This window comes from Bombina bombina, chromosome 3, assembly GCF_027579735.1.
Source record: "Bombina bombina isolate aBomBom1 chromosome 3, aBomBom1.pri, whole genome shotgun sequence".
Classification (NCBI taxonomy): domain Eukaryota; kingdom Metazoa; phylum Chordata; class Amphibia; order Anura; family Bombinatoridae; genus Bombina; species Bombina bombina.
This window is the reverse complement of record NC_069501.1, coordinates 1,137,759,173-1,137,774,529: the sequence shown is the minus strand read 5'-3', so window position 1 is coordinate 1,137,774,529 and position 15,357 is coordinate 1,137,759,173. Positions and strand designations below refer to the sequence as shown.

Below are 15,357 nucleotides of genomic sequence, written 5' to 3'. Positions count from 1 at the left end.
CTTAAATTGTCTTAGATTTTAAACAAATTTGTCAAGCCCTAGTGTATTTTTATCATGATGTAAGCTGCAGGAAAAATTAACCATAGAGCACAATTTCTTGGTAATATGTTGCAACCAGAATGGGTACCTATCCATTTAATAAAGGCTTGAATAAGCTGTTAATATTTATACCATATTAATCTTAGTAGATGAATGCCTAACAGACAACAAAAAAAAGCAATAATTCAGGATACTAGGGGTAAAAAAAACACAACAACTATATTGTAAGTCTTTCAGAGAAAAACAAAAAAAAAAAACTTTTAAAGTATGGACACATTTAGATTTAAAAATCTATTTATCTCAAAGTATACATATTCCCAGGAACATAATACAATGTGAGATATATTTCTACAACTGTTCATAAGAAAGACCTATCACAAATTAAAATGCAAGGTTCATGGGAACTTAAAGACGAAAGATTACTTTCATTTTTTTTTGCAACAACTTGCAAAATGTAAAATATTTAAAAAAAAAAAGGGTTGGAAAAGGAAGTCCATATAATATATTCCATAAACATTTGTTCAGTATGGTCTCATACGTCCTGACGGGGGTGGTACTCTGTTAGGGGGTGTTATTGCTATATCCAAGAAATCCCCAATCTGGAATCTCTGAGACTGCAGAGTCATGGCATCATCAGAGCCCTTTCTCCCTGAAATGGTGTTACCGATCTCCTTTACCCTGCACAAAAACAAAAATGCATTAACATATGTACAGTAATACTTCGAAAGATGCTATTTTAGTATATGGTTTACACATTAGTTTCAGCCAGAAGAAAAAAAGGCGAGTCGGGGCCACAGGTTTAAGAAATTAATACTTAACTTTTATTGCCATACAAAGTGGTAAAAAAAAAAACAAAAAAAAACACACTCAGTGTATTAAAAACAAAAAGAGCTAGGACAGCAGCGGTCTCACACACACATTAGTTTGACTAGAAACTGCCGGTATAAAACTGAGTCTAGTCTGCAGAGTAAAGAAGAGATATTTTGCTTTGGTACAATGACCTGTGTTTCATAACTTTATTAAAGAAAAAAAAAAAAAAACCTGTGTGTAGTTTTATGGTTCACTTAGAGATAAATCACTGCATTTTAACTTATATAGTGCCAACAGATTTGCACACTAGAGAAAATAAGCTGCCAAAATATTGATGGTGTAAAAAATAAATAAATGAATTTCAGTTACAAAAAATATTGTTGGAAGTTAGAACTTTCAATCCTTTATATCAGATGTATAAACCAAAATATCATGATTAGATAAACTAGACTGAAAGCAATTAGTATGTAGATGTCAGAGATGGGTCTGTTACACATTTACTACATGTGGGCAAATCTATGATTGTTTGTGCAGTTTATTTTGTTAACCCCTTCACGTAGATAGGACGTTCCATGCTGTCCTTTAACACGTCATGGAACGTCCTATTTATGGGATCCTGTAGCTTTCCCCCTTTGAAGACGACCAGGATCTGCTTGGCAGTGTAGGTAGTCCACCTTGATATCACGCGATCGCATCGACTATTGCATGATTTAGTTTTACTAATAGGTCAGTAACATTACATAAGAGCAGTGTCCAGTTTTAACTCATCACTCTAAGCTGACCTAGTGGGGTTTCTGGAGAGTGTAAAAGGAACAGTCAACTCCAGAATTTGTATTGTTTAAAAAGACAGCTAATCCCTTTATTTCCCAGTTTTGCATAACCAACACTATTATATTAAGTGTTTTTATCTCTCCGATTACCTTGTCTAAGCCTCTGCAGACTGTCCTCTTATTTCAGTTCTTTTAAAAGACTTGCATTTTAGCCAATCATTTCTGACTCATAACTCCACGGGAGTGAGCATAATGTTATCTATAGGGCACACATGAAGTAACACTGTTTAGCTGTGAAAAACTGTCAAAATGTAGTGAGATAAGAGGCGGCCTTCAATGGCTTAGAAATTAGCGTATAAACCTACCTAGGTTTAGCTTTCAACAAAGAATACCAAGAGAAAAAAGCAAATTTGATGATAAAACTAAATTGGAAAGATTTACAAACCCAAACATATCGTGTATATACATACACACGCCAAGTTTTATTCCGAACATAATAAAACAGACTCTTAGCGAGAACTCTTAAAAGGCAAAAAATTAGAACATATGTTTAATTTACGGATAGATGAATCGGCTAAAAAAAAATTTTTATCTCCAGTCAAGCCATAGCAGAGTCCTTTAGAAAATATTATGCATCCCTTTACAACATTTCCCAAGAGAGCCACACCCAAACCATGGGAACACAAGTCCTATTGCCAACATATCTTCAAGAGACAATAGTCCCGACTATCACAGAAGATGACCATCAGGAAAAGGCCCCTGGACCGGACGGTTTTAGCACCAAATACTTTTCCCTGTTCAAAGAAATCATAGTACCTAATCTTCTGAAAGTATTTAACCACATTGACAAAGAACACCCTTTACCCAGTGAAATGCTAAAGGCACATTTTACTGTTCTACCCAAGCCAGGAAAATCTCCCAATCACCCTAAAAATTTCAGACCGATTTCACTTTTAAACAATGATGTTAGAATATATGCAAAAATCTTGGCCAATAGAATAAATACGCTCCTTCCCTCCCTATTTATTAAAGATCAGGTAGGATTTATACCAGGAAGAGAATCAAGAGAACACTATCAGAGACATGCAATTAATTAACAGCACAGACCTTATACCAGGCAATTTTTTATTTAATCACAATGGACGCAGAGAAGCCTTTGACAGGGTGAGTTGGTCATTCATGACCTCCGACCTGTTAAAGTTTGGTTTCAGTCCTCAATTCACACATTATATACTTGTCCTATACAATAATTCCCTCAGCTAAAATTAAAGTAAATGGAGATCTATCGGACCACTTTGCGGTTAAAAATGGGACCAGACAAGGATGTCCCTTGTCCCCAATTTTGTTTGCTCTTACAATAGAAATATTAGCAAGCAGAATTCGAAATAACTCAAATATAAGGAGGTACTTCAGTAGGAGATTCCAAATACACTTTCATTTTATGCGGATGACATTCTGCTATCCATAACAAACCCCATAGAATACATAGGACATCTGGAAAGAGAAATACTAATCTATGGCACATATTACAATGGTCTCAAACATAAAAATAATCTGAAACTCTAAATATTAATGTTTCCCCAGAAATTAATATGTAACAAACTATTAAATATCTGGGGATACAACTTTCTCAGAACATTAATAATCTATATGACCATAACTACTCCTCGCTCCTTTCCAATATAAAACAAGATCTAACAACGTGGTGCTCTAACATATCTCCTGGTTGGAAGGGTAGCAACGGTAAACATGAGCGTTTTACCAAAAATCTTATACTTATTTCAAACTATCCCTCTAGCATTTCCTAATTCTTTCTTTAAACACTTTTTGATTTATATATTAGGATATATCTGTTAGGTGTATGTTTTTATAGAAGCAAAATAACTTCTTATTGGTGCAGACCCATAGAAATTACAAATATACTTAAATTAAAGAAATAGAATCTCCAATCTTGAGAGATTCATTAAAGACAGGGAATACAGCACTCTTTTAAATGTTACAAAAACACCTGGTTATTCATATTAGTTCTTTAAGACCAAAGAATGCAAATGATTATGGGTGAAACACGTGTTGGCTTGTTTGTTTGAAGCTGAAGTTTGTTTGTATGCAACTCCTAGGATCTTAAAATTTATGGTCACAAACGGCCCTGCAGTGTGGGATTAAGAAGAAGAGGTCATGTGTTTGGTTTTAAACAGTGTCTGTAACGGAGAGTACAAAGAATCCTAACAGCCAAAAGCCGTGGGATGTCTGTGAGTAAATAACCAGAACGGACTAAGTTATATGAAGGGGTGACGGGAGAGTGGCTACAAGAAAGGTAATATATCTCTTGCTTTATAATGTTAAAGGATTGAGAACCTTCAACTGAGCCAAATTTGCTGATAGTAAATTTCCCTGTCACAGTAATGCTTGCTATGTTTGTCTTCCTGGTAACCTATACATCCGGCTAACAACCAACAGCTGTCTGTCATCAGTACATATTGAGACACTGCTTGAGCTGAAAGTTTGTGACAGTGAATGTTCTTTTCCAATATCAAGAACTGATGGAAAATAAATGTATATACATAAAAAGGGGACTGCTTTTTAACCCTTGTAAATCTGGACACTCTGAAATAAGCATGCTTTGTTACTATTTGTCTCAAACATGAACTTCTTTTGCTTAGTTTCTTTGTGTGTACACAAGATATATAAATAAGATTTGTGATGAATTGCAAATTAGGAATAGATATATATTTATGCACCCAAGAGATAATTGCTTATGACTGCTTCTGCTGTATGAATGGGTATTAACCATTGCTACACTTGTAGTATTCTTGTGGGTTTTTTTCTCTGTTCTTTAGTCTTAAATGATTATGATTAAATAGGTGTTTTTGTAACATTTAAGAGAGTGCTGTATTCCCTGCCTTTAACCCCTTAAGAACCAACGAGGTACAGGGTACGTCCTAAAGAAAAAAAAAAAAAAAAAAAAAAGGTCCTTAACGACCAAGGACATACCCTGTACGTTGTTGGTGTTTCCAATCGGTGGAAGCGATCCTGATCGCTTCTAGCCGCTTTCATGTTATTGCATCCTGCAATAACATTTGTTAGCCACTCAATGCAGAGAGAGCCACTCTGTGGCCCTCTCGGCATCGGCCATTGATGGCCACGATCGTTGGTGGGAGCCGATGTGGGAGGGCGGCCATCGATGGGAGGATCTGAGCCAGAGAGGGGCGGGAACGCTACTCTATGGAACAATTAATTTATTTTAAAAAATACCATATTTTATGGCAAACTGGGTACTGGCTGCCAGTACCCAAGATGGCTCACAATAAGGTAGAGGGGGAGGGTTAGAGAGCTGGGGTTTTTTTTTGGGGGGGGAGGGGGTCCTACACAGCAGAATAGGTTTATTTTTTGTTTTAAACTTTTATTTTAGTACTGGCAGACTTTCTGCCAGTACTTAAGATGGTGGGGACAATTGTGGGGTGGGGGAGGGAAAAGAGCTGTTTTGGAAGGGTCAGGCAGGGATCAGGGGGTGTTATGTGTCAGGTGGGAGGCTGATCTCTACACTAAAGCTAAAATTAACCCTGCAAACTACCTACAAGCTACCTAATTAACCCCTTCACTGCTGGGCATAATACATGTGTGGTGCGCAGTAGCATTTAGCGACCTAATTACCAAAAAGCAACGCCAAAGCCAAATATGTCTGCTATTTCTGAACAAAGGGGATCCCAGAGAAGCTTTTACAACCATTTGTGCCATAATTGCACAAGCGGTTTGTAAATAATTTCAGTGAGAAACCTAAAATTGTGAAAAATTTTACTTTTTTATATCTATCTATATATCTCATTTGGCGGTGAAATGGTGGCATGAAATATACCAAATGGGCCTAGATCAATACTTTGGGTTGTCTACTACACTAAAGCTGAAATTAACCCATTCACTGCTGGGCATAATACACGTGTGGTGCGCAGCAGCATTTAGCAGCCTTCTAATTACCAAAAATCAATGCCAAAGCCATATATGTCTGCTATTTCTGAACAAAGGGGATCCCAGAGAAGCTTTTACAACCATTTGTGCCATAATTGCACAAGCTGTTTGTAAATAATTTCAGTGAGAAACCTAAAGTTTGTGAAAAAAATTGTGAAAAAGTGAACGATTCCTCTTAAACAACTTTATATTGTCGGACCAAAGACCCAGAATGGCTAAACTTCTATCATATAGACCTAAAGAGAAAGGCGGACTGGGAATCCCTAACCTTCTCCTATACTACCAAGCATCACATCTAGTCCAAATCTGGAATTGGCACAGAGGGGGGGGGGGGGGGAGAAGAGGATATAGTGGGCAATTTGGGCAGTATGTGTCTTAGCGATAAAGCTAGAAGTCCCCTTTATTCCTAAAAATATCCTGATCCTAGACACCTTAAAAATATGGGATAATATAACACGCAGATACAAAACACTGTCCTCAATACCATCACCTCTCACATCAATCTTAAGAAATCCAGACCTTCCATTCACCAAGCCCCCTGTACACCTGAGCACCAACAACTATATGACCAACATCCCAGTCATCAGCGTTTTACAATCGGGAATACTAAAACCCATGGTAGAGCTTAAAACCGATCCAGGCTTTCCCTTCACACACTGTCTATTATACTTCCAAATACGTGACTACATCTATACACAAATTAAAAACTAATTTAGCACGCCCACTGACTACAATTGAACTTATGTTACACAGGAACACCATCCACACATCTACTGTAATTATTTCATAAAGCTAATAACAAATGCAGACACTAAACCAGATCCTCTGTATATAAATAAGTGGGAAACCGAATTAGATTTCTCACATCAAAAGAAAAACAAATACTTTTAACAACTGCAAAAAGCTCTCTATTAGAAACCAACATTAAATTACTCTCTCGCAGGTACCTCACACCCTCAAAGGCTACACAAAATATACCCCAGTGTCTGACAGATGTTGGAGAAATTGTGGTCACAAAGGCACCCTTCTACATATATGGTGGGAATGACAAACTATACATCCATATTGGAACACTATATATCAAATAATAGAAAAACTACTAAATTGCTCCATCCCCAAAACCCCTTTGATCATTCTACTTAATGGCAATATCAAAACTACCTTGTCAATTCAGAAGAACATTTAGAATTTTAGTCAAAACAGCTAAGAAAATAATCTCCAGATATTGGGAAAAACCCCACACTCTCCTCATCCAAAAGAGTGGATTAACCTAGTAACACATACTTTGCAACTAGAGCGAACGGCATACACATATAAAGGACTTTTTCGCCCAAGTTGAATTTTATTGAGATGAGAAACAAGCGCATTCCCTATGCACCTAAAACCAACATCATGTACTCTAAAAAACTCTAAAATTACCACAATCTATGGGATCCGTCCTTTGTAAGTTACATATCTCAGGTAGGAAATAAAAATATGCAAGAATGTTATAATATAAAGTATTATTTATATACGACATATTGGTATACATGATGAACATCTCGTTAAATGTTTAGCCAATGTATAACTGACTGATAAGACACGACTGTACAAAACTTGTATCAACTTTATTTTCTTTATTATTTTTAATATCTCACATTGTTATGATATTGCACCATTTCTACTTTTTTTATTTGTGAAAAATGTAATAAAAATTAATAAAACTTAAAAAAAAAAAGTAAATTGGAAAATTGTTTTAACTTCCATGATTCAGATCAGGCATGCAATTTTAATTTTGACTAGACTGTTCCTTTAAGACCTTTCGCATTTTAGAAAATAGTGTATTTAAGCAATACAGATGTGTACACTGAAATCGTTCACATAAACAGTAATTGGGTTGTATATAAAAAGGAGATGGTTGGCTTTTGAACATTTTACTAGATAAAGATTACCATATATGAACATTAGTAACATACATAATTTAGGTAAACTCAACAGGCTGAAATTGAGGTTTGAACAGCATTGTAGTAATAACAAACGTACAAAGATAAAGAAAAAAGAAAAGAAAAAAAAAAGAAAAAAAAAAAAGAACGGGGGATTAGATAGGGGCAAATTAAATTAGATGGGTTAGATTGTCATATGGGTCCAGTTTGTGTTATTTTCAAGTTAGGAAGTTATCGTTTTAGAGAGATATGACTAGTCTATATCAGTGCAGGATATGGGTCCTTGATTTAGCAAACCGTGGCAGATGAGTGTGTGTAGAGACTCCAGTTGACAGGATTGCAAGTCTAGACAACCTTGCATGTGGGTGATGAACAGAAAGCTTGCACTATGCTCTTATAAAATACAAACTTTGTCATTTGATTGATTACATTAAAAGTTATATACCTGTAATTGGGCCGTTTAGGATCTGGATACACAATAGCGAAGTTAAAGTGGGTGCCTTTTTTTCGAGCTTCCGGGTATACTTCTTTAACTAGGCTAGTTAATTCCTTCAGTGTAGCATCCATCCTAAAAAAAAAAAAAAAAAAAAAAAGGTATAATTGTAAACAATTTACGACTCCACCAACATAACACAGAACACTGCATTCTATTTAACACACACCTACACTTAATTCTCCCGAAAATAGTTTCTGGTCTTAATTTTTCCCTAGTGATGTCTTCCTAACATATTTTTTTTATTGAGGTTCAAGGCAAAGCATATGTCAGAGAAACATACAAAGCAAATTTGTTTCACGGTATACAACCAAAATAAACATCACATGTTCATATGACAAATATTAGAATGCGTATTGTTTGCCAGACAAACTATATACCCTCTAGTTGGTACCTGAGGTCACTCTTGGACCTCCAAGTAATATGAAATGTACAGAGCAACAGAAGGCAATCATGTGCACAAGGAGACCACTTATGGGTCTCAAATGGTTAACCTCATTTTACATACATACATATTAGTTCCAGATGGTTTAGCACTCACGAGTACTCAGCAGTAAACATCAAAGGAAAAAAAGGCAGGCACTCTCCGTATCTTTAAGCACCAATTTGTTTAATCCATAATCTAGTTTGTTACAACCAGGAATAAGACTCTAAACTATAAGGTAACTGTATCATTGAAACTAGTGTCAAGTCAATAAAAAAAAAATATATATCTATATAGGGGTATCTATATAAGGGTCTTAACTCAAATCAGAATGGTACGTCAAAAAGGTAGCTCAAACTCTATGCTATCACTGAAAAAGAATCTGATATCTTATTTCAATAAACAATCATGTATGGTATCACCCCTGAGTAGTTTAGCTGCTGTCACTAATAGAATCAGGTATCCTTATTTGACTAGTATATAATTAACAACATATCTATATGAGTAAATAAGTGACCAATGCAGTTGGAGAATATTCAACTTAAAATCTAAAAAAAAAAATACTTTTGGAGCAAATATCTAAAAGGTATGATAAATAATAAAAATAACTAATGTGACCAGACTTGTAATTAACAAGTATAACCCCTAATATGTGAGAATATATGTGCTGCTCAGCAAAATAGCTCTGGGTTCTCCATTTAACATTGTCCTAGCAGAAAAAGACTGTCACTTCCTGACATAAATAACAAATACAGAATTACTGAAGGACTTTACTAATTTTATATAGTGTAGTAACAGAACTTTCTTGGTCCCTAAAAATATATGGAAATTAAGGGATAGTTACTATAACCTGGTATTCGGTCTTTAATATAATACTAGCAGCTGGTGTATACCCCAGTACATACTGTAGTATCATGGAGCAATTAAATAATAGACTAGAGAGAGAAGGGATTGATGCCTTTATAATTTAACAAGCACCGTTTTTAAAATAATAATTTATTCATTGTAATTATGGACTAAAAACAGGCAACATTTTTGCTCCATATGTGAGCTCATGCTGTGTAAATTAAACATATCCCCCCGCCATAAACCTGCAATTAGAAAAATCTTTTTATGCATTACATCATTTTCTAATCAAACTTTTATGTGCCCATAACTTTCTAACCCACACCAAGGGATTCATTATAACTACAGTCGGCTCTAGATTCGCAATGCCTAATAATTTTAGTAATACCTCATTTATTATCTATATTATTCATATGTTAAAAATACTTTAATCCCCTTTAAGCTTTGAACAGTGTTCAAGTTTAAAATCCTTGCTGAGAAATGCTTGATATATATTATTCTTATACCGCCTGTGTGGTCAAAGCCAGATCACCAACAGCTTGCTGATGCACAGTAAAAGCCAGACACACAAGTAAGATGGCACCTGAATTCATAATGCCTCTGGTACAGTACATTTGTACTTGAGCATTAAAGGGACACCGAACACAATTTTTTTTCTTTTGTGATTCAGATAGAGCATGCAATTTTAAGCCACTTTCTAATTTACTCCTATTATCAAATTGTCTTCATTCTCTTGGTATCTTTATTTGAAATGCAAGAATGTAAGTTTAGAAGCCGTCCCATTTTTGGTAAATAACCTGGGTTATTCTTGCTGATTGGTGGATAAATTAATCAACCAATAAAAGTGCTGTCCAGAGTTCTAAACCAAAAAAGAAGCTTAGATGCCTTTTTCAAATAAAGATAGCAAGTGAACGAAGAAAAATTGATAATAGGAGTAAATTAGAAAGTTGCTTAAAATTGCATGCTCTATCTGAATCACGAAAGAAAAAATTTGGGCTCAGTGTCCCTTTAAATACAGAAGGTTTATACCAAGCCCTTATATAAAAAGGCATACATAATATTTTCATACAAACAATAAAATAATTTATGTTGGCACAGATCCTCATACATGGCTATGTGTTAATGGGAGGCTAATAACATATGTAAGGGTGTGTTTTACACATGTACAATTGCAAACAAGCACACACACAAAAGGGGAGCTGGATACCACAAAAGGACTGGCAACACCAGCATAAAGACATCAATATATTGCAATTTATCAGTTCAAAAGCACACATGCCTGTTTTGTTTGGATTACTTCATTGTATGGATATGGTGTAATACCCCTTTAATTGTTTAACAAAAGAAAGGCATTGGAGAGTCACTACTTTCACATTATTATCTCACCATGTATAAATCTGTAGCTCACTGGATGGGACGTTCCCTCGTGAAAATTCATCTATACGGTGATGCCTCCCATTGTTTGTAGTAAACACCCTCAAAAGAAGAGGGCAAGTCTAAAAAATAAAATGAAGTTCAATATGAAATAAAATCAGCTTTTAATAGGAACGTTAAACACAAATTGTAAGCTGCACGATCTATCATATGAGAAGAAATTTCCAATGACTGATGCAGTTTTAGTTTATCAAATGAGTATATTGTTTTATTTTCACCAATATCCCTGTACCTGCAAGCCACTCACAAACTCAAACATTTAACCCCTTAATGCCCTTAGGACTTTTCATGCTGTTCTAAAAGTACTGTGCTTAAAACACCCTGAGGACGCCATGGAACGTTCTAACTAGTATGGTGTTCTGCACCCCCCCCCTTACCCCCAGTAAATGCCACTAGATCCGACTGGGTGACATGCATGCCTAGTAACACAGGCAGTCCCCCAGGAGCCAATCAGAGCCTGAGTCACATGATCACAGTGGCAATTACGTGACTTCTGATTTGCCCCTTTGACGGTGTTCACAATCCTTTGACGTCCTGCCTAGCATTGTAGGCAGTCCTCCATTATTTAACTTCAGCCTTGAAATCACGTGATCGTATTGACGATTGCGTGAAATTGTTGCTTGTACATATGAAGTTAAAGATAGATTTGGGTAGCCCTGCTTTCTTCTCTTTAGTAACGGTTTAGCCTAGTTAATAAACAGGTATTTAAACAGATATATATTATTTTCTAAGAACCAAATATAAAATAAATATTTAAATAACCATTAAATAGAGTAGAAATGTGTAATTAACAAATGCATAATAAAAATACAATGCAATAAAACTTAATTTAGCAGATTTATTTTCCCCTGGCAAAAGTCAGTTAATTCAATTGCCCTTCCCCTGTATCATGTAACAACCATCAGCAAGCCAATCACAAAATGCATATACTGTGCACACTCAGTATGAGCTGAAAGTGTGGAATTAAAAATAGTGTAATCATTTTGAGAATGGAAGTAAATCAGAAAGTTTTGTTTAACCTTTTAGTGACAGGGTTAAAGTGCCTACATCGGAACACCTGTTCCGATGTAGACAAATTGAAACTACGCAATCGTGCATACGATCGCAAGATTTCAATTATTGGATCACATCTGGGGGGCGTCCCTACAACCCTAGGAACGCCCTCCAGACCGCGATCAAGTCCTAGAAGCATAGAAGGCTTCAGGACAGCCATTTGTTATGACGTTCTATTCCGTCATAACGGCTTTAAAGCCCAGTGTAATTATGACGGAATAGAACGGCATAACGGCGTTAAAAGGTTAATTTACATGCTCCTTTTGAATCAGGAAAGTTTAATTTTGTGTCCCTTTAACCCCTTTGCCCAAATGGATGTAGATCTACGACATGCGATGCATAAACCCATCGTACTGCATAATGTAGATATACGTCCATAATGCTGGAAGCCCAAGCAGTATCGGTTGTCAAGTGCTATTTGTGAGCTTCCAACATCTACCTTCATATGGTAACGGTGAACAATCAGTGCCCCATTATATGTAGCCAGATTGTTACAGACAGTAATACTGTCTGCATATAGAGAGGAGCTCTACTAGGAACGAACAACAGCTCAGCTGTTCTATTGCAAATAGACACCTAGAAGTAGCCTATATTAGCAAAGGAGAACTTTCCTGAAGTATATCAGTCTGAACCCACCTAACAAGGTCAGTCCAGACCCAAAATACCAGGCAATCCTCTTCACAAGGAACTTGTCAAACCAAAACATCTGTCTGAGTCACAGATTTCAAGTTCTGAGAATTAGAAAATGCTAAGGATTTCATACCTAAATTACATAAGGGGGGGGGGGGGGGAATTAAAGGGACATGAAACATTTTTTTCTTTCATGATTTAGAAAGAACATGCCATTTAAAGGGACAGTCTACACCAGAATTTTTATTGTTTTAAAAGATAGATAATCCCTTTATTACCCATTCCCCAGTTTTGCATAACCAATGCAGTTATATTAATATACTTTTAACCTCTGATTATCTTGTATCTAAGCCTCTGCAAACTGCCCCTTTATTTCAGTTCTTTTAACAGACTTGCAGTTTAGCCAATCAGTGCCTGCTCCCAGATAACTTCACGTGCACAAGCACAGTGTTATCTATATGAAATACATGAACTAACACCCTCTAGAGGTGAAAAACTGTTAAAATGCATTCTGAAAAGAGGTGGCCTTCAAGGTCTAAGAAATTAGCATATGAACCTCCTAGGTTAAGCTTTCAACTAAGAATACCAAGAGAACAAAGCAAAATTGGTGATAAAAGTCAATTGGAAAATATTTTAAAATGACATGCCCTATCTGAATCATGAAAGTTTATTTTGGCCTAGGCTGTCCCTTTAAAACAACTTTCCAATTTACTACTTTTATCTTATTTGCTTCATTCTCTTGATATACTTTGTTTAAAAGCATATCTAGATATGCTCAGTAGCTCCTGATTGGTGGCGGCACATAGATGCCTCATGTGTGAGCCAATTTCTTCAACAAAGGATATCTAAATAATAAAGCAAATGAGATAATAGAAGTAAATTGGAATGTTTAAAATTATATTCTCTTTCTGAATCATGAAATAATTTTTTGGGGGGTTTCATGTCCCTTTAAATTATTGCAAAGTTGTTTAATTACGCATAAGTAAACATACAATTTATAAAAATCTCAAGTATATATCTAAATCTCAGTAAAGTCAAAACTGAAATTTCATTATTCAGAAAGAGTAACAAACTGTCTAATTTAATTATCTAATTTGCTCCATTCACTTTATATCCTTTGTTGAAAAAAAAGAAAAAACGTAGATAGGCTCAGGAGCAGAAATGTACTACTAGGAGGTAACCGCTGATTGGTCACTGCACATATATACACCTCTTGTTATTGGCTCACCCGTGTTCAGCTAGCTCCCAGTAGTATACAGCTGCTCCTTTAATATAGGACACAGAATTAAACATTTTTTATAATGGAATTAAATTATAAAGTGTATGTTCTATCTAAATCATGAAAGAAAGAAAAATGGTTTATGTCCCTTTAAGGGTTTAAAAGTCGTGCGGTTTTGTCGGCCGTATCACATTTTCACTTCCTTTTTAGTACAGATATTACTATATCGTCACAGATATATTTTACAGACAAATCACGTATGGCAAAACACAGCGTAGGACACTACTGGCAGGTTTTACACTCATTTCACACCCCAGAAAATCTGGTTTCTTTTTCAAATACAACGTGTTAAGCTTCGTCGCATTGTTAAGATAATTTACTAAACTGAAAGACTGAATATCCCGACTACAAGCTGACCCTATAAGAGGGCTGAGGAATTGGTTCCCTCTATACATTGTACTGGGTCTACAGTTATGAAAACCATGACCCAAGCACCAGTCTCCCTCCCATCATTACACAATACCTTCTCCCTATCAATCGGTTTCTCCGGTTCCTTCTTTATCTCCTCCTGCGTCACCCGGGATTCTACCGCCATTTTCTCCAGCTTTGCAGCTACCGATAAACCTACCGTCCCACTCATTTCACACCGGATCCGTGACCGTCGCTTAGCGAACTACGTCACGGACGCTCTACGCACATGATCATTTAGTCTATGGGCGTGGAAACGTGTATGCGTCACGAAGTAGGTGTGAAAAGTGCGCAGCCATATTTGATCATCGACTGTATGCAAAAAAATTTTTTAGAGGGCTAACTAAAGGGAAATATCAAATATCTGTTAGATATGGAAATTATTTCTGGGACATACTAAGTAAACAGCATATTTGGATGATTGACTGCAATGCTAAGCACTATCAGTCGGTGTCAGTAGTATACTTTTTACACACATTCATGGTTATGACTGCTGTAACTCAAAATATGTTATTTTCTGCAGTGCTTGATACTAAGTTGCAATCAGCAGTTGCAAATGTTTAACTATTCACTTTCTGATATATATATAATATATATATATATATATATATATATATATATATATATATATACAGTTTTTATACTGTAATTATATTACATTATATAGAAATAATAGAAAAAAAAGAGTCAATACTTTTGTAGGACTACATTACTAATTTAATAAAGTACATGTATGTGCCAAGCACTACCTTTTACTTGTTTTGATAGGAACCTGTGAAAATATGTTTTAAACATGGGGATTATGGGTTACACATGCCAAAGAAAATTTGTTTTGTTTCTGATAAGAATATGGTTATAATTATTTTTTACATGGGGATTATGGGTGGAATATCATGGTTACACATGCCAAGTCAAATATTTGACTTGGTACTGCTAAGAATACGGGTATACATATTTTTATATATGGGGATTATGAGTGCAATATCATGATTAAGTATAACAATGAACACATTTCACCTGTTTCTGATAAGAATATGGTTAAAAATATTTTTAGATATGGGGATTGTGGGTGGAATATCATGGTTACACATACCAAGGAACACATTTAACCTGTTTCTGATAAGAATATGGTTACAAATATATTTAGATATGTGGATTATGGGTGAATATCATGTTAACACTTGCCAAGGAACATATTTGACCTGATTCTAATAGGAATGTGGGTATAATTATTTTTCTACGTGGGGATTATGGGCGCAATATCATGATTAAGCATACCAAGGAAC

At 35.6% G+C, this 15,357-nt stretch overlaps 1 protein-coding gene across 1 annotated transcript; it reads right to left on the bottom strand.

Annotated features, from left to right (window-relative positions):
• Positions 1 to 315: 315 nt before the first annotated feature.
• On the bottom strand, positions 316 to 14,297 carry SAP18 (Sin3A associated protein 18). The gene is made up of 4 exons (XM_053705052.1): positions 14,127 to 14,297; positions 10,654 to 10,763; positions 7,950 to 8,072; positions 316 to 717 (listed from the first exon to the last, which is right to left on the bottom strand). The coding sequence occupies exons 1-4, from the start codon at positions 14,241 to 14,243 to the stop codon at positions 561 to 563; spliced, it is 507 nt and encodes a 168-aa protein (XP_053561027.1). The 5' UTR covers positions 14,244 to 14,297; the 3' UTR covers positions 316 to 560.
• Between the last annotated feature and the right edge of the window lie 1,060 nt (positions 14,298 to 15,357).